Source organism: Scomber japonicus, chromosome 5, assembly GCF_027409825.1.
Source record: "Scomber japonicus isolate fScoJap1 chromosome 5, fScoJap1.pri, whole genome shotgun sequence".
Taxonomy (NCBI): domain Eukaryota; kingdom Metazoa; phylum Chordata; class Actinopteri; order Scombriformes; family Scombridae; genus Scomber; species Scomber japonicus.
In genome coordinates, this window is record NC_070582.1 from 12,804,066 (window position 1) to 12,827,112 (window position 23,047).

Consider the following 23,047-nt stretch of genomic DNA (forward strand, 5'->3'; position numbering starts at 1 on the left):
TAATAGCAGTTTTGTCTTATTGGTGTCTCGTTAAATCAGTCATGTACACACAGCACTGTCCAACTTCTGTGGACATATTGCTGTGGTGTAAGCAAAATACAGTAAAATGTGTTTTTATCAACTGGTATTGCTATCAATGACTAACCTGGCTAGAACTGGTTTTCTGACTTTAAACTGGAATGACACAAACTCGGGCGTGAGGTTATTCCCAGCTCTGACTTTCAACTTCCGAGGTAAAATGTAATGCAGCCAAAATAAACCGAGTCTTTGGGCCAGTGTGATGTTGTAATTACATCGTGTGGCCACTATGTCAAATTTGCCTTAAAGTCCAGCACTACTCTTATTTCCAGTTCACTTGATACATCTCTGCTGCAATCTGAAACCACACCGCTAGATGCCACTAAATCACGCACACTGGTCCTTAAATTTAACCAGCCCTCTGCTCTGGGAAACACAGACTCCCCCTTTAAATGAAGCTTGTGTGAAACACATGGAAAGTTTAAATACCAGCGTCAGAGTTTCTCCGCCTTGAGCCGACTCTGTCCAATCACAGAGCCTACAGTGCGATTTGCCCCAGCCCTCTCTCTCTCGCTGCAGTGAAGCGCTGGACGGTGCCACGGGTAAATTTTAATACCGAAAGTGTCCCACGGTATGCCCGCCGTGGAAATGGCTGCTACCGCTGCAGAAGAAACATCCACACTGAGCGTTGTGAACGATGCTCCGGTGGAGGAGACCACAGAGGGCGACGGCCAGGAAAAAGAGAAAGGCCTTACCGAACCGGAAACAGAGGATCCGGGCAGCAGCGTAGAACCGAAAACGGTGGCGACGGAGGCGGAGGCCGGCGAAGAGAAACCCGTTGCACCGGCAGAGAAGGCCGCGAGTGAGGCGCTGACAGACGATGCTGCAGCGGGCAACCGGGAGGAGACAACCGCTCCCGAAGAAGCAGAGCAAAAGCAAGAGGTGCGAGAGGTGCAAGAGGTGCAAGAGGCACAGGAAAGCCCGGGGGACGGCAATGTCAACAACGAACCTGCCGGCAGTAACGCAATGAAAGAGGCTATCGTTAAAGAGGAGCCTGCAGAGGAAAGCTCGGGGATGGACTGCGAGAAGAGCAAACCCGGTTGTGAAGACGGTGAGAAACCCAGCAGCGGAGCCGGGGAGCTGGGAGACAAGAGGCGACCGAGTGTGGAGATCTCATCCTCAGACGGTGAACCGCTGAGCCGGATGGACTCCGAGGACAGGTAGGTCGAAGAGATGACAGTAGATGAGCCGGAGTCTGTCCTCTCATCTCACCTTTAAAGAAGAAATGTTAGCCTCAAAGTATAGTTGAAGACCTGTTGTAACACTTGTTAATATCAGTCAAACTATCTAAAAGGTAGCCTACTTGTTTTCTGTAGTCTTTACAACCAAAACTGGAAAGCTGCCCTCACACTCTCATTCATCTCTAATTGTCATGGCTTTATAATAAGCTAATTACTTTAAACGTAATGGGGAATGTGCATGAATTAAATGGTAATTTTACTGATTTTATTAATAAAACAGTGGCTGCAATACTGGGCTCATAATGGGAAAGATGAATGAATGATGAGTAAACTATTATGAGCCCTTTGGTGATGTTGACAGCACAACAAATTGATGATATAGTGCCATGGTATAATTGATTTGGCATGAGCAATGAAAGTGGCATGCATGGAAAACCAGTTTCAGCCAGGAGGCTTTCATGCATAGGCATAGTGATTATTTAATGTGTGTAGTAATATCTGCACCTGTTCTTCATGGCTGTGCAAAGCCTCATCTAAGCTATGAAGATGTAGTACTTATTGTTCATGTTTTGTGGAGCTTCATTCTTCTCTATCTACCCAACCCTCCCCTCTCTCTTTCAGTATCAGCAGCACTCTAATGGAGATGGAGAGCACGGTGTCCAGTGGCCGCTCCACCCCTGCTATGATGAATGGACAAAGCAGTGCCAGCTCCTCTGGGACCAAGACAGTGGCTTACCCTTGTTGCTGGGACCTCTGTCCACAGTGCTTTAACTCCAGTCCTGATCTGGCTGAGCATATCAGGGGCATTCATGTGGACGGACAAAGAGGAGGGGTCAGTAGACTTGAACTTTTGGACAAACTCCTTTTTGATCTCCTTTATTCTTGTCTTACAGGTTAACTTGCTATTCACAGTGTGGTCTGTGGATGATCTCAAGTAACTAGGACCCTGTTTTCTGGACAGTAATGTTTAATATTTGAAATCACATAAATCATTATTGTATTGAAGTGGAGGCAGAAATTCTACAAACCTGGAAAATATAAAACTGAAACTTCCTGCATCCTCATTCTGAGTGAACTGCTCACTCTATGCTCCATGAACATATCTGGAATTTTGGTCAAAAGGAACATTTAATCATAATGGACAAAACATTGTATACCAACATAAACAAGCATGGCCTTCTTTTGGAGGCCAAGCACATTATCTATGCCACTTTTACTGTAGACTCACAGGTCAGTCTCTACACACTTCGTGCACAGAGACTTGAGGACAGTCTCCCATGTTTAGATGTTAAAAAACGAGTGGGTGGAAACGATTAGAGAGGGGGAAAACCCTGCATAGCAGAACCAATACCAAATCTTTAGGGCAGCCTTTGATACTGGGGCAGTCACATGCAGTTAACTGTGGAGAAGACAAAATGTCAATTCAAGCAGTTACTATGCGTTTAGATCCCCAGACTTTGGTAGGCAGAGATCTCCGATTGTTTGATAACGTGAGACTACTTTATAGGAACTTTATTTAAAGCTGTAATGTACCATATGTTTTTAGGTTGTGTGAATTAAATCAGCTGTTATGGTTACATGTTGACATTTTCTTTCTTTACAATAACAAAAGAGACCTATTCCACCTAAAGGTAGCTTCCAAGAAAGTCCCCAGACTCTCTCTAGAGAGTGGAAATTAGGACCAGACAACTTCACATCGACCACTTTTGAAACCTTGTGTCTTTTTGTCTAATAAAACCTTCCCAAGCTGCAACTAAACAGCTCTTGTCATAATTGTTTTGAAATTTTAACTATGTCCCCTTTTTTTACCTCCCCCCTCTCTTGTATCATCTTTTTATCTGTTTCTTCTATACAAACCTCCTCTCCAATCTTCCTCTCTGTCTGATTTCCTCAGGTGTTTGTGTGTCTATGGAAGGGTTGTAAGGTGTATAACACCCCGTCCACCAGTCAGAGTTGGCTCCAGAGACACATGTTGACCCACAGCGGAGATAAGCCCTTCAAGGTAAAACCAATAACTCAGATATAACGCACACTCACAGCTTGACCAATTTGATTTCATTTTTATTTTCTCTCTTGGAGCCAAAATATCAAACACCCTGATATTTCCTTTCACTGTCCTTACTTGTCTTCTAAACCATCTGAATCAGCCAAGTTATCTCCCCTGTGTAATTGCCTAGCTGCAGTTAAGGACCGGATGGCAATACATTTTCTTCAGCTTAACTCCTCCAAAGTGGAAATCCTTATTATACCGTAGGCCCTGAGCACACACATGGCCAACCTCTGGCTGCTCTTGGCTCTCTAGCTCAGCATGTGGTACCCACTGTTACAGATCTTGGAGTTATCACTTTTGAGTCCCATGTTAGAAGATTACACTACCGAGTAGTGTTTCTTCTATTTGAGAAATACCTCCAGAATTATATATTTAATTCTTTTCATGATCTTCGAAGGGTTATTCATGCTTTTTATCACTTCTCATCCGGATTACTGAAATTCAGTGTATATTTGCCTTGGCCTAAACATGATTGCACACCTTAAGGAAGTCCAAAATGCAAATGCAAGACTTTGAACCAAATCACCAATTCCCCGTCACGCTATTATCTGCAATTAAAATGTGTGTTTGTTTTTTTTTGATGAACTTAAAGTGGAAAATGTAGCCATAACAACAGTTTTGGAAGAACTTTCCCCAAATTAGTTTTTTCCTCTGCTCTGCTGCAGTGTGTAGTTGGTGGCTGCAACGCCAGCTTTGCTTCCCAAGGAGGGCTGGCTCGCCATGTACCGAGCCACTTCAGCCAGCAGAGCTCTTCCAAAATGTCCAGCCAGGCCAAACTCAAAGAGGAGTCGCCCTCCAAGGCTGGTCTCAACAAAAGGAAGAAACTCAAAAACAAACGCAGGTGCTCCCTACGTACGTACCTAACAGACACACAAACAAATTGTGTTTGAAAATGTTTCTCGTTATGTTTCCCACTTGTGTTTCTTAGTATGGATTACAAGCTGAACAAGTTTTTTGATGTAGTGCCATAATTGTTGTGCTAAAACAGATGTTTTCAGCTTGTAACTTCCCACATGTCTTTATTGGAGATGCCTGAGCTGGAACACACACACACACACACACACACACACACACACACACACACACACACACACACACACACACACACACACACACACGCACACAGCTACACAGACAGATTTCCCCCATGGCAAAGCTCTGCATTTCAGAGACCAAAGTTTGAGCTTATTCTCATACTTCCTTTTAGTCGTTGTGTCTGTTTGCAGGTAGATATTGATGGTTAGCTCTCTGGTGGCAGGCTTGCCTGAGATGGCCTGGTTTATCAGCATTTTGCAGACTCAGCTCTTTTTTTTCTACTTGCACACCTCTGCTTCTTTCAGTTCTGTTTGTCTTCGGAAACCAGATCATTGAATGAAAGTTTTTATTGATATAAAGATGCAAGTGAAGTGCAAAAGTAAAATCTAAATGTTTTACATTACAGACAGATAAGATGTTCCAGTTTTCTGTTATTGAAAAACTCATGACCCCCATTACTATGCATTTTACAATTTTCATACATTCATTTCATTAGAAGACCACACCAATAGTTTTCCATTTCTATTTGTATTCGATACACATTGTGTATATTGGAGGTTATACCTAATTTAATTGACTGATAACAGATTGATAACCCCCAAGGTAGCTATCATCATAGTTATCATTCAGAATTGAAAATTTAAAAAGTCTGCTCACCCAGAGTCCAGTTCTGCTTGAGGTTTTTTCAGGTTAGAGGGGAGTTTTACATTGCTGCTGTCACCAAGTGCTCATGAGGCAATGTTGGCTCTTTGTAAATTAAAGAGGATAGTCTAAATTTGCTATATGTGAAAAGTGACCTGAGAAAACTTGTGTTGTGATTTGGTGCTATATAAATAAAAATAAGTAGCAATCATAACGCACTCGAATTTATGTCCAAACTGTCTGTGGGTGAGTTGCATTGCAGGTAATGTAGACACCAAACGAGGGGTCCGAGGACAGTGGATCTTGTAAGCTGTACAGATTGTAAAGTGTCCTGAGGCAAATGTGTGATATTTAGCCATGTATATAAAACTGACTTACTTTAACCGGGTTATGACGAAGAATTCATAGATTAAATGGTAATGGTAATGGTAATGGTCAATGGTAATGCATTTAGCATTACCATTGAGTGCAAGCTAAATCAGTGGAGTACTCTTAAAATAACATTTTCTTGGAAATTCCGTCCTTATAAAGCTTTTTTGTTTTTTCAAGTCTTTGTGCATAGTTGATGGCTGCAATGAAATCTAATGTAGTATATAATGACCATGTGTCTGCAAGTCGGGTTGTTTAGCCCACATTTACCAAAGGTGTAAAAATGTACAGGAGCTTCCTCTTTTATTTCCGTTTCATACTTCCTCATTTCTACAATGGTATTTTCTCATGTTCTTGACTACAGAGCACTTTGTGTTCACCTCACGCTCAAAATCCTGAATAAATATATTTTCTAATCATTTGCAATGTCAAGAGGCTCTCTGACCACTGAATATGTGCAGCGTGGCACTTATTCAGACCATAAAGAATCTCATTACTATAGCTTATATGGAGCATTTTACTTCCTTTTTCACTGACTTTGGAGTTTTTGTTGCTGCAAAGTAACATTTAAAAACCACAAAGGACTAGTATTTTTCAGTCATGAAATGATTCTGACGTAGTTATGGTTAGTTACAGAGAGACTTGGAAAAGCCATGGAATTTTTAATAGATCAGGACCACAGTAGGAACCCTGGTGTTATGTTTGTTTGACTCTGCTCTCATCCAAGTCTGTCCTTTTCCTCCTGCAGCGAGACCCCATGACTTCTTCGATGCCCAGACCATGGATGCTATCCGCCACAGAGCCATCTGCCTCAACCTCGCCACCCACATTGAAAGTGTGGGCAATGGCCACAGTGTGGTCTTTAACAGCACGGTGAGTCTGTGTGCAGCTTCACTGTCTAGTAGTGTTAACCTCTCCATACTTTTGTCCATTTTAAGTGCTTTAAAGAGTCACAGGTAGGCAAAAAGGTGAAGGATAATATTCATACTTTCATACATTCTTCTGCTTCATGATTGAGTCTCAAAATTAGTAATTCATTGTTTACTGCTCCTTATTTAGCAAACACAAACCATATTTAAAGGTTGAATATATCTAACAATATCCCAACATGAAGAACTGGATACAGACAAAAAGAAAGGCTCGTTTTAGATTCAGTATTAAAGCGACTCTTACCTTTCTTGCATTTCACACAGCACTTTGAAAAAACATGAACAGCAACAACCCCTCCTCCCTCCTATTCCGACCGAATGATATGATTGGTCAGAGTTTTCACAGAATATTATAAGAATGGAATAATGATGAGTTTCTATGCCTGTTGGATCTCTCTAACATTTTAGAGTGCCATTACCTTACTAGCATTTTAACCTAAACCAAAATGTAACAAAGGTAAGGGTAGCTTTAAAGTTACGTACATTTTGTCATAAACAGAAATGTATTATTTGAAATTTTATAAATGTTAATTACTTTGGAGCTGTTTAAGACTTGTTCAAGTTAGACAAGATTAAGCAACTGTTAACTTTTAATTATACTTTCACATTTCAAAACTTCACATAACAGAAGCTCAAAGTATCTCCACATTTTGAGAATTCTGTATAGGAGTTACTCACAGTGCCACAAACAATTTCAGCCTCTGCATTTGCACATTGGAAAGATCTATTGGTTGTAGGCATAATGTAGTATCAGTGGTGGTGTTCCCAAAAGACGACATGAGACATGAAACACTTAAACACAACAGATGAAACAAAGCATCAAAAGATCGCTGTTGAGACATTGATGAAAACATATAAAGGTTTGTACATGTTCTTTATTTCTAAATAACATATATATTCTAGATAATATATATATATAATATAGTGTAAAAGCTTTAAGATATGTATGGTTGTCACATGTAAGCTCCTTGATTTTCTTCAATGTCTTAATCTCTTGTTATTTTCTTTTTAGTCAACAGGGGGCATGAAAGTATCACTTTTTAAAAAAACAGCCTCTGATCACTGCAGATTTTTTTCTTGGTGCACTTGAAGTGAACCTTGTAAATTGCCCTAAGGCTTGCTGTTGTTTTTCTCTGAATCGGGCTTCATGGGAAAGACAATTGGATTGTTTTTGTGTATGGTGCTCGGTCCATTCTGAGCCCAGTGTGTGATACATTATTAATGAGCTCTAAAGTGTCTTTGCACCTTACTACTGAGGACACATATGAGCACTCACTGGGAAAAAACTATTAGAGAGAGATTCTCCATTTCTCACTGACAACAGCTTCAAAAGCATAGTTCAGGAATACATTTTGTATTAAGGGAGGTTAACTGTTATTACATCTTGGATGTGAGGGGTATGAATGGCAGATTTTTTTTTGAATGACTGCTGTTTCTGTACAGTTCCACTAGGCAGCACTCTGTCTCCTTTTTAAGACCCTGAAATTCCATCATAGTGCCATTTCTCCTTAAAAGCTTGAAAAAAGTCAGAATCATCATTTGGTGTTTTTTTTCTCTTCAATTAGTTAATTTATGTATGAATTATATATTACATCTGCCGTTGTGCCATGCTACTGTAGCATGCAAGCACTGGTTAACCTAGCAGAAACAATTAGTGTGCTTATGAGTAGTAAAATCCACATTTTCTCCTTTTTAAGAGAAAAGTGACTGCATCTCCTGAGGCAGTGCACATGTGAGTGAAACCTCTCACATGCAGACTGTACCTACCTGTGCAGGTACACACACAGGAAGAATGGTAGTTTGTGGGGTTGTGTGATATGGATGAAATGACTGCCGTGAGATTTATACAGTCATTTGCTAATATACATTTCTGATGCTCATATATATATATATTTATATTTATATTACATAAGACCAAACATGTGTGAAACAAAAACATCAGTAGCCAATTTAAAACAAAGCCGGCTCAGAAACATTAACAGAAACAGAAATTTGTGACACCAGAACACGAAGAGATCATAATATTATTATTATGAAATCAACATATGATTTTACTGATTAAAAAAACAAAAAAACATGAATCTTATCTCACAGACAGATGACAGATGAAAGGATCCAGTCAGTAAGTGTAGAATCGGAGGGTTGTGTGTGCACGCATGTGTAGGGATGTGCATGATAAGTCAGATGTAATTGTGTGATAAGCCTGCGGGTTACATATTTCATGCATGCATGCATTCAATTCATGCAAACGGATGGTCGTGAAGCCATTTCATGCATCTCGTTGCCATTAAATTAATTTTAGTTACAGTTACACTTGCAAGGATTTCTGAGACTGTACAGTGTTCAGTGGACATTAGACAAACTCCCTGCTGTTACTCCTGTTCATGTTAAAGTGTAAATAAGAGTGTTGACATCAGTACTACTCCCACTACAGTTTTTGCTCTGCTTTTAGATCAGTCCCTTTCAACTTGTTTCTGCTCGGCTTTGCTCCTACAAAACCTCAACTGCTGACCACCAGCCAAGAATTTTAAAAGAAAAGCTGAGGGAAAAAAAAAGAAAAGAAGCAAAGATAAAGCTTGGGAAGAGGTTAAGAGAGGTAACTGCATATTTGGACACAGACTGAGAAGGAGGAAGAGCGGGCCAGGGGTGGGAGAGTAACAAATGGAGAGAAACAGAGACATTAAGAGGGAGGACAAGGAAAGGGGGTTAAGTGAAGGTCAGGGTCATGGAATCGGAAGGAGATCTGGCCGGTTGGGCATAAATTCTCCTTCTTTCTAACCCCGTGAGGATTGTGGTGGAGAAGGACTGCGGCGCTGTGTCAGACCCCAGGCCCCAGAGGACCCTCCCAGGCCTGGGGAGATGGAGCAGAGCTGTGGGGGTTCTGTGGAGTTTGGCTAGTGAGTCTACTGACACGCCAGAGCAACTCAGTCATGTTTATGATGGGATATTTTTGTTATTGCGCCAATCTGCGTCATCCACAGCTTGACCTCATGACACCAGACAGGCACCCAGTTTTAGCAGGCCTGCCCTCCCCCAGCTTTGCTTCTCACTGCCTTGTTATGGAGCCACACTGATATTCACTGTTCACTCCCTGTTTCCTCCTGCTTTCTCTCCCTCCCTCCCTCTCTCCCTCTCCTCTCCTCCATCTTGAGCTATAGAGGATTAAGATATGTCCCTTATAGCACCGACTGCCATCATCACATCACTCTGCTCATAAATCATTTTTATGCTATTCAAACACAAGCCCACTTCTTCATCTTTAGTCCTGACCCCTCCAAGTAAAGTTTGGACTTGTGATTATTAACCTGGTGCTATAAGGAGCCAGAAACAACAGGTCAACAGTTATGCATTTTTAAGTCAAATGGCAGTAAAGCAGCTGCCGGTTCCAGGGCTTTAAACACTTATATTACATTATGGTGGGGTCTACTGCAGCCAGCACAGGATTTAGCCTAAAGCTGCAGCCAGGTCTTGTTGTTGTCTCTTCTTTCTTGTGTGGATTTATGGTGGGACAGCAGTAGCCAGCCAAGCCTTGATGGAAAGCTAGCAGATAAAGTCGGAGACAGATAAACAGGAATAAAATGAGAAACAATGCTAATTTATGAGGGGGGTAATGCTCTGAACAAGCTGGGAAGTAGTTCTTCTATTCAATCTTCTAAAGATTGGGTTGGAAGTGTCATAAAGGGATCTCTAAAAGTCATTAAAGTATTTAAAAACAAGCAAAAGGGACTATGGGAAAAAAGCAAATACAATAAAAAGCAGGATCTCAAAAATCAGAACTATCTGAACAGTAATTAGGTGTGGTTTCTTCTAAAACATCAGCAGTATATCTGTTAAAGAATGAGATGTTTTAGTTTCATCACTTGTGCAGTTCCCTACTTCTTTTCTTGCCCACTTAAAGGAGGCTTATGCCTGAAAACTGTATTACAGTCAAGAGGCAACAATTCAGCTGATTTGTCAACTCGTCTGTTGTTTGCAAAGCTTCTCACAGACAAATGTGAAGGCTCCTGGCCAACAACAACAACATTCATATTTGTTAACCGAACCTAAATATTTCTTCCACAAAGTTAATCAGTCTTCAAGTAAACATGTTTGCATCCCATTTCCTTTTCTCTAAAATTTCTGCTGGACAGCTCTTTACCTGGAAGATTATCAAAATGTAAATATAGATCTTACTCACTTCTCTGTGTCTCTAAAAGCTCCTCTTGTATTGACAGCGAGAAGGGAGTGAGCCATTTCTTGTAACATATTAGCTTGGAGAAAGTATGGAATGAGACAAATACATAATTTGTCATAATTTGCACTGGAGAGAAGACAAAGACCGGTGCCTGAGTGTGAGCAATGCAAAATTGTCTGATCAGAGTGATAAATGACATAGATTGAAGTTCTCAGAAACAAAGACAGTAACGCATGTTTTGGCTAAAGCATCAGAGGGACAGAAAATCTGTAAGAAGAGGATAGAAGATATTCTGGGTCTTTGTCTGCTTCTCGTGTCTCAGTGGAGCCTCCTCCCTCCTGTCCTCAAACCAGTTTCCATCAATGCCGCAGCCAGTCCCCGGAGTCACAAAAATAATTTCAGATATTCGTGTGCGTAAGAGAAGTTCTTCACATGTGAGCTCATTCACCATCCTAAAAATAGACATTCCTAACATAATAGAGCCAATTGACGCAAGAGGTTATATCTGGGGCTATTTTTGACACTCCTGGTTATTTTTCTAGCTTTCCTTTTCCCTAATGACAATATTTGTGTGAATTCCAGACTAGTTTTACTATAAACCAACACAGCATGATACATGCAATGTTATGTAGAGGAATGTCCAACTATCCAGGAAATCGGGTATTGTCTCAACTGTATTTTCACAAGTAGAAAAGGCTTAGAAGTTTGAGGTTATGTTGGCAGAACAAGTCTTTATTCTGTTGAGACCGTAGTTAAACCAGGTAACAAAACACAGATAAAAGCAAACGATAAAAAGCGGGTGCGAGTCTCCACCAGACGCTCTCCCCTCTGAAGCGTTGAAATTTTTTCTGGTGCTGACATAATCCACTACGAGAGCAGTGACTTGTTGACAGTGATAACGACTCACTGTGCACCCCGCGCCTATCTTTCCTGGCTCTCAGGAATGTCAGCTGTGATAAGCAGCTCCCGGGACATAGGGCATATCATGCTTGTGTCTGGATTTGAATTATTTTATCTTGCAGTTACATGTTTCGGGGGGAATGTCGGATAGAGACCCATTGAAAGTAGAAATCTCACTTAGCTCCCGCATGCATTATTAACAGTGCTCACATTGCTTATTAGTGTAATGATCACCCACTGTATCACTTGCTGAGATGTTTGAGTCGTGAAACCTCATTATTGGTTAGAGAGATGAGGCCAGGATGAGGGCATGTCTTTGAAGCGGGTTCTCAACAGACAAGAGAGCGTGCTGCAATAAGAGCCAAACTTGACACATTTATGCTAATCTGATGCTTGATAAATTATAGATTGGCTTGAAATTAAAAATTAACTATAATCTGTAGGTTAAATTGTATGCTTTTGTACTTTTTAGGTGGCTACTTTTCATTGATGATGCCACCTACAGGTTACTTGGCTACATATATTCAAAATGACCACAGAACGGAAAAATGTCCTTTATACCATGTTTTATGTGTTTGCTTGATTGTGTCTGTGCAGGTGCTAGCCAAAAGGAAAGAGGGCTCTGGCAAGGTGAAAGTCCTCCTACATTGGACACCTGAGGACATGTGAGTACACTTCCCCTTACAGTTAACACACTGTGAAATGTGCCAAACGTTGGGTGAGCTTTCCTGTGGAAGCCTAATATAAATGCTAAATGATATTTGGCCCACATTTTGCTCTGCAGTGGGTGTCAGGCTGTGCTGTCATAAATCTCCAGAGCTTTTTGACAGGTGACACCATCCTCTAACCTGGACCCAACGTACGTTTAAGCTTATTTTTTTCCCCTGAGCAAAGAGCTGCTTGACTCACTGGCTTGATATGAAGTTTAATCTGAATACCGTGACATTATTAGAAACTTCTCTGACCTAATTCACCTTCATTATACTGAACAACTGCACGAACCCTTACCTTACCTTATATGGTAGTAGTTTTTGGTTTTAGAATAGATTATAATATCGTGTTCAGTTTGAAAGCTCATATTCATAATCTTTTTCTCTATTAAATCATTATTACTGTGTGGCCAGCTGCCTTTTGCACAATTTGAATGTAGGTCTGATTGTAAGTTTGAGTGTAAAGTCAACACAGACTGCTGCATTGAAACTTGTTAATGTCACACTAAACTCTGTAGTAAGACTGTAATCAACACTTGTGATGTTTGCTGCAGTGTAGTATTCAGGTAAATGTCGCTAATTACTAGTTACTGCATTTAAAATGTAATTTAATCATTAGAAACATGAAAGTTATGAGTGCATTAACTATTTAACATGTAATCCAATGCGCGTTTCTAGTACCTCATTAATAATCCAATGATCATTTATGAATTGCTTCGGTTGCACTGTGATGTTTTTGGGGGTGAGGAAGGTTGCATTGTACACAAACATTTCTTCAAAAATTATAACAACATCAACAAAAGTGTCTGGAAACTTCAATTTTAGAAAAAGGATTCTGTTGAGTGTTTTTACTCAGTTATAGCGTAACTCACACTGTACATTAACACAAAATTTATATGAATACATACAGAGCTGGTGCAACAGCTTGAGACGTCGGCACATTATAGATTTAGAATTCATGAACTAGTCAGACGAAAAGGCAACTCAGTGCCACATGTGCAAATCTCCTGCACATGCTTACCATGTAGAGACAGGGCTTGTCACACTAACATTTCCTTTTTGAGCAGAGGGGCTGGATGCATGCACAAGTTCAACATCAACAATGTATGTGTGTCTGTCTGTGATAGTTTTACGATTCTCTGTGATTCTCAACACAGTGGCCTTCCTTTGCGTCAGGGCTTGCTATAAATCTGTCTAACCTTCCTCTCCTGGCCTGTATTTGTTTTCTAGAGCTCTTCTATGGGGAGTTCATGTTTCCTTACAGTCTGTGTGACATTCACTCTTCTGCTTGAAGTCCTCAAAGTGTAATGCTACCCATGTTCATGCCTGGAGCACCGATAGGGAGAGGATTGTACTTAACCATTAAAAAGTCAGACTGTTCCTCTCTGGGCCTGGCACTGGTTCTGTACCATCTGCTTGGCTTTGTCTGACTCAGATAAACCTTGGACTGATGCATTGAGGTGTCTTTTAAACAGCGGGTCCGCATCCAAAATTACTTGGAGGCTGATTTTTTTTTTCTTTTTCTTTTTTTTTTGTGGCTGTCCAATAAATTTCACATCAATTCCCAGTTCAAAAAATATGTCCACATCTGTATTTTGGTGTAACCTCTGGATGAACTTGCACTCAAAAAATGATGCTCAGCCTACTGGGGCATGAGCAGTTCAGCCCAGTTCTCACTAGCTACATTCGTATTTCCAGATTAGCCTCACCAGACTCAGCCCAGTGGAGGTGAACCTTGGCACCGGCTCATTCAAGCAATTAGGCAGAAGTGCAGGCAGGTTCAGTACAGTGCTTATAAAATCAGTCTGTCTCATAGAGAGTGAGCTTCACAGAGCGCTCTGATTCTCAGCAGGGCTCTTGCTCAGGGGAAGCTCCCACCACACTTCCAGCACTTCCTCACTCCTATTAGAGGGTTTGACTGCACAGCCTCTGAAGATGATCAGAGAGCAGAGTGAGATAGAATGAAAGAGAGGAGGAGAGAGGGCAAATGAGGTGGGAGAGGGGAAGGAGTCAGAAAGGGGGAGGAGAGGTGAATAAAGAGATAGAAGGAAGAAAGAAGACACCAGTAGGGTGAAAGTAGATGGGGAAGGGGCTGGCAAAGAAGAAGAAAAAAAACAGGTTTGGTGAAAAGAGGAACAAAGATGGCACTGGGCAAAGAAACCTGAATGATGCATCATGAAGTAGATTGCAGCAGACAGCTTCCACTGAACATACTGTTGCTAAACCCTTGTTCTCTCAACCCTCTGGTGCTTCATCCTTCCGTCCTTCCTCCTCTTCTCTCATTTTCCCCTCTCTGATCCACCTCTGCAATCTCCTCCTTGCTCTGCATGTGGGAGTTTAATCTTGTGCATAGAGAAATAATGAGAGAGAGGCTGATAGAGAAAGATGAAGTTTGGTGATCAGGAAAGACTCCTCAGATTAATTCCAAACATAGAGACATAGATGGAGATTGATAACCATGACTCAAAGACAGATAGAGGCAGAATAGATGAGGGGAAGAATTGGGTAGGGGGGGAGTTGCAGAGACTAGAGGAAAACAAACAAAATGGTCGTGGGATAGAGAGATGTGTGTTAAGTGATGGGAGAGAATTGAGGAGAATGGTGGTAAACTAAAGTCCATACAGAAGAAAACAAGAGACTACAGAATCATAAATGTACCTGGCAGGTACCCTAACCCTAACCTATCTATTGAGAGGGTGAAGAAAATACACAGTGATATTTAAAATTAGTGACTGTATATTCCAAAAGTTCAGCTGGAGATTGAAGTATATACAGTTTGCCATGATAACGTTGCTAAATATCATATTTTTGGAACAATGGGTCCCTGGTTAAAATGTTGGTCTCAGGCTGACTTTCTATTGTTTCCAGCTGACTTGTTTTAAAATGGGAGCAGCATGCACCTCATGGCTACATACATGATGTAAGGCTTAAAGACTGAGGCTGAAGCTGCGTGTCGCATGCAAAAAGTCACCATCTTTACCAGCTGATGCTCTTGTAGAGTTAGTTAGTCCTTGTGTTATGAGTATGATAAGGAGCATGGTCCATTGTTTTGAGAAATGCATGATTGGTGGTGAGTGGGGTGAGTTTGTTTTGGAAGGCCGAGTTAATATTTAGTCTTTGACTCAATATAATGTCCTAGTATCTGGGAGGAAATCTGGTGGTCATGACTCCTCAACACTGAGGTCAAAATCAAGTGCTGTACTATGTGCGTGTGTGTATGTTGCTCCGCCAGCGAGTCAATGATTAGCCGTGTGAATGTGGGAAGTCATGTTTATTAATGTTGGAGCAAACCATTCACTTTCTGACTGACACTCATTAACTCCATTTGGATTAATGAGTAACTGATTAACATGAACCGTTCTGAACATGAACCAGGGTGAGGGTGGGTGGGCTGAAAGAGCGAGAGAGAACCATAATTGCTGTCTAATCTTTGATGGATGGGTGAATTGATTCCCCTGCATGCTGTTGAGGGTTTTAGAATAACAAACAGTTGAATACACAGCCAGTGACAGTGAATACCTCGAGCCACAGGATTCAACCTGGTGCATCATTTTGGAGAAACTACACAGTGTTTATCATGTACAACACGTGTTAGGTATTGAACCTTTACTAGCTACTTAGTTTTTCTTTCTTTGGTTTGTTAATATTTAGTCAGTGTCCAAATTGCACAGTAATATAATAATATCACAAATTAGTAGTTTAATTTTCACACTTTGGATGTACTGTATGGCACAATAACTACAACTTATTAGCTACATTTGTTTTCTTTTTAATAAACTTAAACAAGAACACTATGGGGACAAAATGGACTTAGTTTGGGTAATTTCTAAAATTCTAAATTCTATAAAAGAGATATAACTCCCTGAACAAAATTCACTCAGCCTAAATATCTATTAATAAAAACAAATATACAAGTCTTTAAAATAGTGGTAAATATAACCTTTACCTGACATGTCTATGTAGGGCAGGATCCCTGTGTAGGAAAAAAATGTGTCAAGTTTAATTATTAGTTGTTTTTTTGTTCATACCTCCACTCCCAGGGGACAAAAAAATCTGTGGAACTTCATTTGGCAACCCTAATGTAGCATGGAGAGTTAAAGGTGCAGTGTGTAGAATTTAGAGGCATCTAGCTGAACAGACTTGGCAGAAGTATATTTTAGTGTATAATTCCATTAGAATAAGGAATTGTTTCGTAAGCTTAGACTGAGCCTTACATCTATATACAGAGCAGGTCTGATTCAACAGAGACTACCATGTTGCACCACCATGTTTCTACAGTAGCCCAGAACACGGACTACATGCTTGAAAGGGGAGGTGGAGGTGTATTCAGTTGGTTGCAATCTGCAAACTCACATCTAGGTGCCAGTAAATCTTGCACACTTAACCTTTAAGGCAGGGATTAAATAAATACATAAGCGTCTGCAAGCAACATTCATTCAAGGTGTGAAAATTCTGTCCCTGTATGTTTTAGTTACAGAGAAATGGCAATACATGAATGGCTGAATGCAATTTGAGGAAGTGTTCAGTGGATGAGCTGGATGAGTCAAGGTGTGGTCTTTACTGTATATGGACATTACTACTTCTTTAATCTGATAGTTATAAAATGAACTTCCTCAGGCTCAAGATAAAGGGTAGATAAATCCCCTAAACATAAAGTATATTTCAGTATATTTATTAACAAAAAACAAAAAAAAGCATTACACCTGTCTTTACAGTCTTCTTGCTTGCAGACATGACATTTTATGAGAGAAAATGTGGTTGAAAGAAACGTCGCACAGTGACACCATATTCAAAACAGCTGCCGGCAGAACGAGGATATAAGGCAAAGACAAAGAGTGTATAAATAACGAGTAACACAAAACTCGATTATCTGTGTAGGATATAGCCTCATGAGAATTAGCATGGCAACTAGGCTGCAATGATAACTTGATTAATCAAGTATTTGATCAATAGATAGTTCATAGCCAACCATTTTTATAATTGAACAATCATTTTAAGTTCTTTGTAAAAGAAAAAATGTCCAAATTCTCTGATTCCAGCTTTTCCAATGTGAACATTTCCTGGTTTATTAAGTCTTCTATGATAGTAAATTAAATATATTGACTAGTTGGTTAAGGTTTAAATAAAATGAAAACATTTGAGAATATTACCTTTTGACATATTTCACCATTTTCTGACATTTTACAGAAGAAACAACTGATTTATAGAGAAAATCATTGACAGATTAATGAATAAAGAAAACACACTTCAAACTTCACGATATTAAGTAATTGACAGTGCTATGGTTGTTCAATCCTATTCCTGTTTCCAGGCAGAGTTTTTCATTAGGCTGCAGTGACTGAACCAGCTCGACTTCCCTCTTCTACTTTTCAGAATGATGTCGTTTATAAGGACATTGGTCTTTCCATATAAAGCCGTTTAATATGTTAGCGATTTAATACACACTTTGCTGCTTTGTGATGAACTTATTGCTCCTGTCACCACGTGGAAGCTGGAAGCCTGGAGCCAGCCATCAATCCAGACTGAAAGAGTGGGCTTCACTCTGGCAGGCACCCCCAGCAGCTCTCCTCACAGAGGCCTCACTCACAATATACATTTCTGCCTCATAAAGAAGAGAGCCAAATAACAGTCTCCTGGAAAATCAAATAAATCCATTTGTCTTTATTTGACTTGGTGTGACTGAATGGTTGGAGATGTCTTCCGTGCATGTGCGTGTGTGCATGTGAGGGAGCAGTGTGAACACTTTGGAGTATATGTGCATGACACGCGTGTGACATTCTGACCCCCACCCAGTATGGCCCACCCATCCATCAAAATACAATAACTCATCAGTACCACAACACACTCACTCTGACATGTTAACTGCAACTCTAGAGAGGAGCGTGCATGTGAGCGTACACACACAAAAACACATGCAATGTTTACTGCATATTTAACACTCAGCAGGTCCTCCTCTGTCATTTTAGGTTTGCTTTGCAGAAGGACACTAACTCAAGACTAACCCAAACTTAAACGCTCCTTTGAAGGGGGCTGTTTCTTGTCTTGTCCCTGCCTCTTCTCAACTCTCTCTTTCTTCTCTCCCCACCATTAAAGGGGATCGAGATACTATTGCCATCAACTACAAACCAAAAAAGACTTCGTCTTAATGTGACTTATATAAAAACTTAGTTGCAGGTTTACGCTTTAGTAATAACTATAAAAAATGAAACCTTTTCTGTGCTTTTACAGTATTAAAATTCAACACCAAAAATCCAATGACCAGATAGCATTGCTATCATATGTCCTGTACTAATACATGATTACTTCCACATGTGCACAGGCCATTTCTGGTAAGACTTTTTCCATCTAACCATCTAACTTTTGTTATCTTAAACTGTTTGGCACACTGTTTAGTTCTTATGTTTTCTCTTATAAATGAATAACTGAAGTTTAAAAGTCAGCTGTCAGCTTCTGAAGTATAAGGGTGAGCCAGGCTTTGATTTCCTATCACAAATGGTCTAATGGTCATATTTGGTACTTTCAATTTTTTTTGCTGTTGTTTGTAAATCCAGATGTTTTTATAACACATGATGTACTGTGCACATTATTGTTGGCTACAGACAGATCTGTGATCCTCATGCACATCTAGCTAAGCTTGGGTCAAACACTGATTACAATTTTTTTTCTTTTCTTACAATGATACATTTTTGAAGTTTAATGCAGCATCTAACTTCTGGTAGATTTCAATTCCCCCGCGGTGTTTTTTACTTAATGGTATTTACCTAATTGTCCTGTGTGGCTAGCTCCACCCCAGGCATTTAAACACACTAAAACAAGCCATAAAAGGATTTGTAACTACTGTGTAAGTAAGTTGTACATTAACACAAGGCCCACTACTTTTTTCCCTCTCTTTCCACTTTCCCTTTCCCATCCTGTATTTGTCAGTTTCCTATTACTTTTCCTATCTTTTGTTCTCCATCTCTATCGGCACCTAGTTGCGCTAAATATGCTGCATGTGAACCGCTACCTGCACACCGTCCCACTGAATGAACTGATTAGGCATTTGCATGGGTGATTTGGCTGTGCGGCTGCTTGCTTGCTGCCTGCAGTGTGTGAGTGTGTGTGTGTGCTCGTGTATGTCTGCATCTCTGGGGGCTCCTCTGATGACGCACATAGTGACGGGGGGAATGCTGGGGGTGGAGACGGGGGGGTGGCTGGAGGAGGGAGGGGAGGCGCAGTCGACTCGCTAAGCTCTTTGTTTCTTTCTCCTGCGCCTCGACTTGCCACGCCATTGCTCGCACACTCCCTTCTTTCACAGGGGGATCACACTGATGTGGGTACAGTAAGATGCAGCTGAGCAGTACAGTACATCATGTGCGAGTGTGTGTCGCTCCAAAGACGTCACCTCCTTGCTTTTAAGCTTCAAGTGATGAAAGAAGAGGTTATTCTGGTTTTAAGGTGTCCAGTTTCTGTATTTCAGTCTCACATCTGATCATTTTGATTGTACACTTGCACACTCATATGCATACACACACACACACACACACACACACACACACACACACACACACACACACACACACACACACACACACACACTACTTGCACCTAATGTTTCACCAGTCAAAAGATAACCATGAAGATATAATGTAGATGTTACTTAGAAGGACAGTATGCTTTGTCCTCTGTGTGTGTTTGTGTGCAGGTCTACACATGTCAGGCGTGTCAGTCCCAGTGCTTTGGTCAAGGCCATGTTACTTATGGAAATGTACTCAGTGTTCAGAGGAAGGTGTTAACATGTGCGCTGGACTCAATGAGGCTCTTTGTCCATCTCTCTCACCCTGCTCCATTCGACCTTACTCCCACTCTATCACTCCCTTCTTTCTCCCCCTCTTTCTTGTTATAGCTCACACTCTGACCACATGTCCCCTCTGTTTGTTGTCCTGCAGACTACCTGACGTGTGGGTGAATGAAACAGAGCGATCTGGGCTGAAGACTAAAGTGGTGCACTTATCCCAGTTACCGCAGGACACAGCCATGATGCTAGATCCAAACATCTATAGGTGAGTGTGTCTGTGTGTGTGTGTTTGTGTGTTTGTGTGTGTGTGTGTGTGTGTGTGTGTGTGTGTGTGTGTGTGTGTGTGTGTGTGTGTGTGTGTGTGTGTGTGTGTGGTGAAGCCATTGCACAAATCATGCACGTGCACACACTGCTACAGTCTGATTTTGCCAACCAAACACATGTTGTCCATATGTAAATATTTTCTAATCCTCTGTAGGATTCCTTGTGTGAAGCATTAAAGTGCCACAAGAAAGTGTTTAAAAGCTCATGCCCCTGCCTTCAACACCTGTGTGTGTGTGTGTGTGTGTGTGTGTGTGTGTGTGTGTGTGTGTGTGTGTGTGTGTGTGTGTGTGTGTGTGTGTGTGTGTGTGTGTTTCCACCAGGTGGCACCAACCCTTGACTTACAGTAGGGTGAAGGAGACAAGTGAAGAGATAACACATTTTGTTTGTGTGTAAAAGGAACCAAATATTGTACAACCTGATTTATTAGCAGAATTAGCAGATTCTGTTGTTGCTTTGATATCTAAAAATCAAATAATTTAAAGAGATTTTTTATGTAAGTATTGAAGATGTTTCTTTGACAGGAAGTACAATTAGGCTGAATTTCACTTAGTTTAGCCTCTCGGTCAATAAATATATGAACAGTATTGGATGCAGTCTGAATTTGTTCATCTAAAATTTGAAATGATCACAGTAAAAGAATTAAATAAGGAAAAATAATATTGTTTTCTCTGTCTTCAAGTGCACCACATTCCACTAAACATTAGCTATGAGATTATCTGAATCCTGCACAGCTCTGCAAGACTTACTACACTCGTCACTGAGATGAGAAAACAAGTTTAGCTTTATGATACACCATAAAAGGCTGAAAATGAACCCTGAAAGAGGAACAATGTGCCTAAAATAACAGAGTGGTCATCTTACCGAAGATATATGGCACACAAGTGTGCTGATCAGCACACAGGCTGGCTGATTTTAATTAGACCTGAAGGCTCAGTAACTGCAGGGGCTGCTGCCGGACTCTGGTTTCATAGTTGAATATAACCGTCAGCACTCTGCCAATTTATGTCAAGGTTGTCCTAATGCATGAAATCCCCAAACAAATGAGGTGGTCGGTGCATGTGGCAGAAAATGTAGTAGGGCGATTGAATCCCTGTACATGTGAATGAGATGAAGTGAAAGAGAGTTAGAGGTGATTTAAGAGGTTTCCCTCTGCAGGTCCCAGCAAGTCATGCTGGACTGAAATCATCTCAATAATGGGATCACACCATGTAATATCTAAACATTGAGTACGGACATATCTCATACAGCAAAAATGTTCACAAACTCTTCTCTGTCTTTCCAGAGCACTTCCTCAGAAGCGGCTGAAGCGAAGGTAAGTCAATTTCACACGCAATGTATTGATATGCACTAGATACACACACAGTGCCATTCAAGTGTCAGTCCTGTTGTGGCTCACAGCCAACAATTAAAATCACGTTGATCATTTACAATGAGTACACAAGCAGTTTGACCTGCTTACTGATGCAAACACATTAAATGATAAATAGGGACAGGACTGTATTGTCGTATACTGAATAAAAACCGCACTACAAATGTATCATAGAAGAAGTGTAACACCAGTAAAAATTGTATTTGAATAGCAGAAATCTGAATTATCTCGGGCATAATATCTGCTACCTTTTACACAACGATCTTTCTTGCAAATTAAAGTTAAATTGTTAAATGTATTTCGGGGGAGTATCTCCATAGTTTGTAGCAGCGATGATGTAGCCACACATGTACAGGAAGTCCAGGCTGATGTATAAAAGATAGACACATGAAACACTAATGTAACAACTGCAGTGTCTTTTATCACAGTCTTTTGTAGTTCACTGTGGTGTTGGTCTGTGTGTTCAGACAGCGCAGTGTTGCCGCCTCAGTTTCACTTGTTAACTAAACTCTGAAGTCCACATATTTATAGCATATAACACACACGTAAAATTTCCATACGTGGATCAAACCACGCTGATGCCTTGACGATATGGTAATGTTGATGCATTCGCAGGATTACCCGTAGCGCTGGCTCTCGTGTGGTAACTGATAACATATCACCCACAGTTTCATGGTTCCCATGTACTGTGAAGCCAGTTAATTGAGAAACAAGCCGTTTAGAAGCCATGACCCTTGGCATTCCCGACTCTCATTCAAACATGAGGTCATATTTGGACATCGTTCATTATTCCATTAATTGACCTCAGTAGTTCGGCGCAGTAAAAGCTCTAAAATACACAGTGTAATGTGTCTGCAAAGGAAGTCAGCTCAATGTCTGAACATCCAGGATAAAGCCCATTTCTCATACTGTAATCTCTTTCATGACACACTGAGAACAACTTATTCTCCCTCTCTCTCTCTGTCTTTTCTCCTCTCTGTACTCAGCCTGTAAGGAGTCATCTGTGGACTTGATACTTAAGGGGAAATCCTTGTTCATAGGAGGTTTATCTATATGGGATGGGACGCTCTTCATCTGTTTCTGCTGAACGGGGGGAGCGAAGTGCCGATAAAAGGAAGTAAAACTTGGTTATGCTCCAGTTCTCCTTTTTTTTTTTTTCTTCTTATTTTCCATTTTGTATATCTGAAACCACTGTTGCAGCCAAGTGTGGTGTGAAATGGGACTAACAATTTGAAAAGTTTGTGTTCATCAAAAACTTCAATGAATGTTTTTTTTAACAAGTACCAAACTGAAAATATTCTTAATACCCAATGGTGTAAAAAAAATGTTTTGTGTATCCTTGTCAGAAAATACAGCAAATTTTTATAACTGTTTTGTGTAAAATATTTATGCAGATTTGTAACTTATTTTTATACCATGAAAAAACTGGTGTACTGTGGATTTTTGTGAAGGTTTTGAATAGAACCGTATTTACTGTGATAATCTGTGTTAACTGTCACTTGTAGGGAT

General features: G+C 40.5%; 1 protein-coding gene across 1 annotated transcript; it reads left to right on the top strand.

Annotated features, from left to right (window-relative positions):
* Positions 1-618: 618 nt before the first annotated feature.
* On the top strand, positions 619-22,781 carry LOC128359203 (zinc finger protein aebp2-like). Its single transcript, XM_053319643.1, has 9 exons — positions 619-1,238; positions 1,881-2,091; positions 3,154-3,261; positions 3,975-4,161; positions 6,104-6,228; positions 11,956-12,023; positions 19,997-20,110; positions 21,452-21,481; positions 22,525-22,781. The coding sequence occupies exons 1-9, from the start codon at positions 652-654 to the stop codon at positions 22,529-22,531; spliced, it is 1,437 nt and encodes a 478-aa protein (XP_053175618.1). The 5' UTR covers positions 619-651; the 3' UTR covers positions 22,532-22,781.
* Positions 22,782-23,047: the final 266 nt, after the last annotated feature.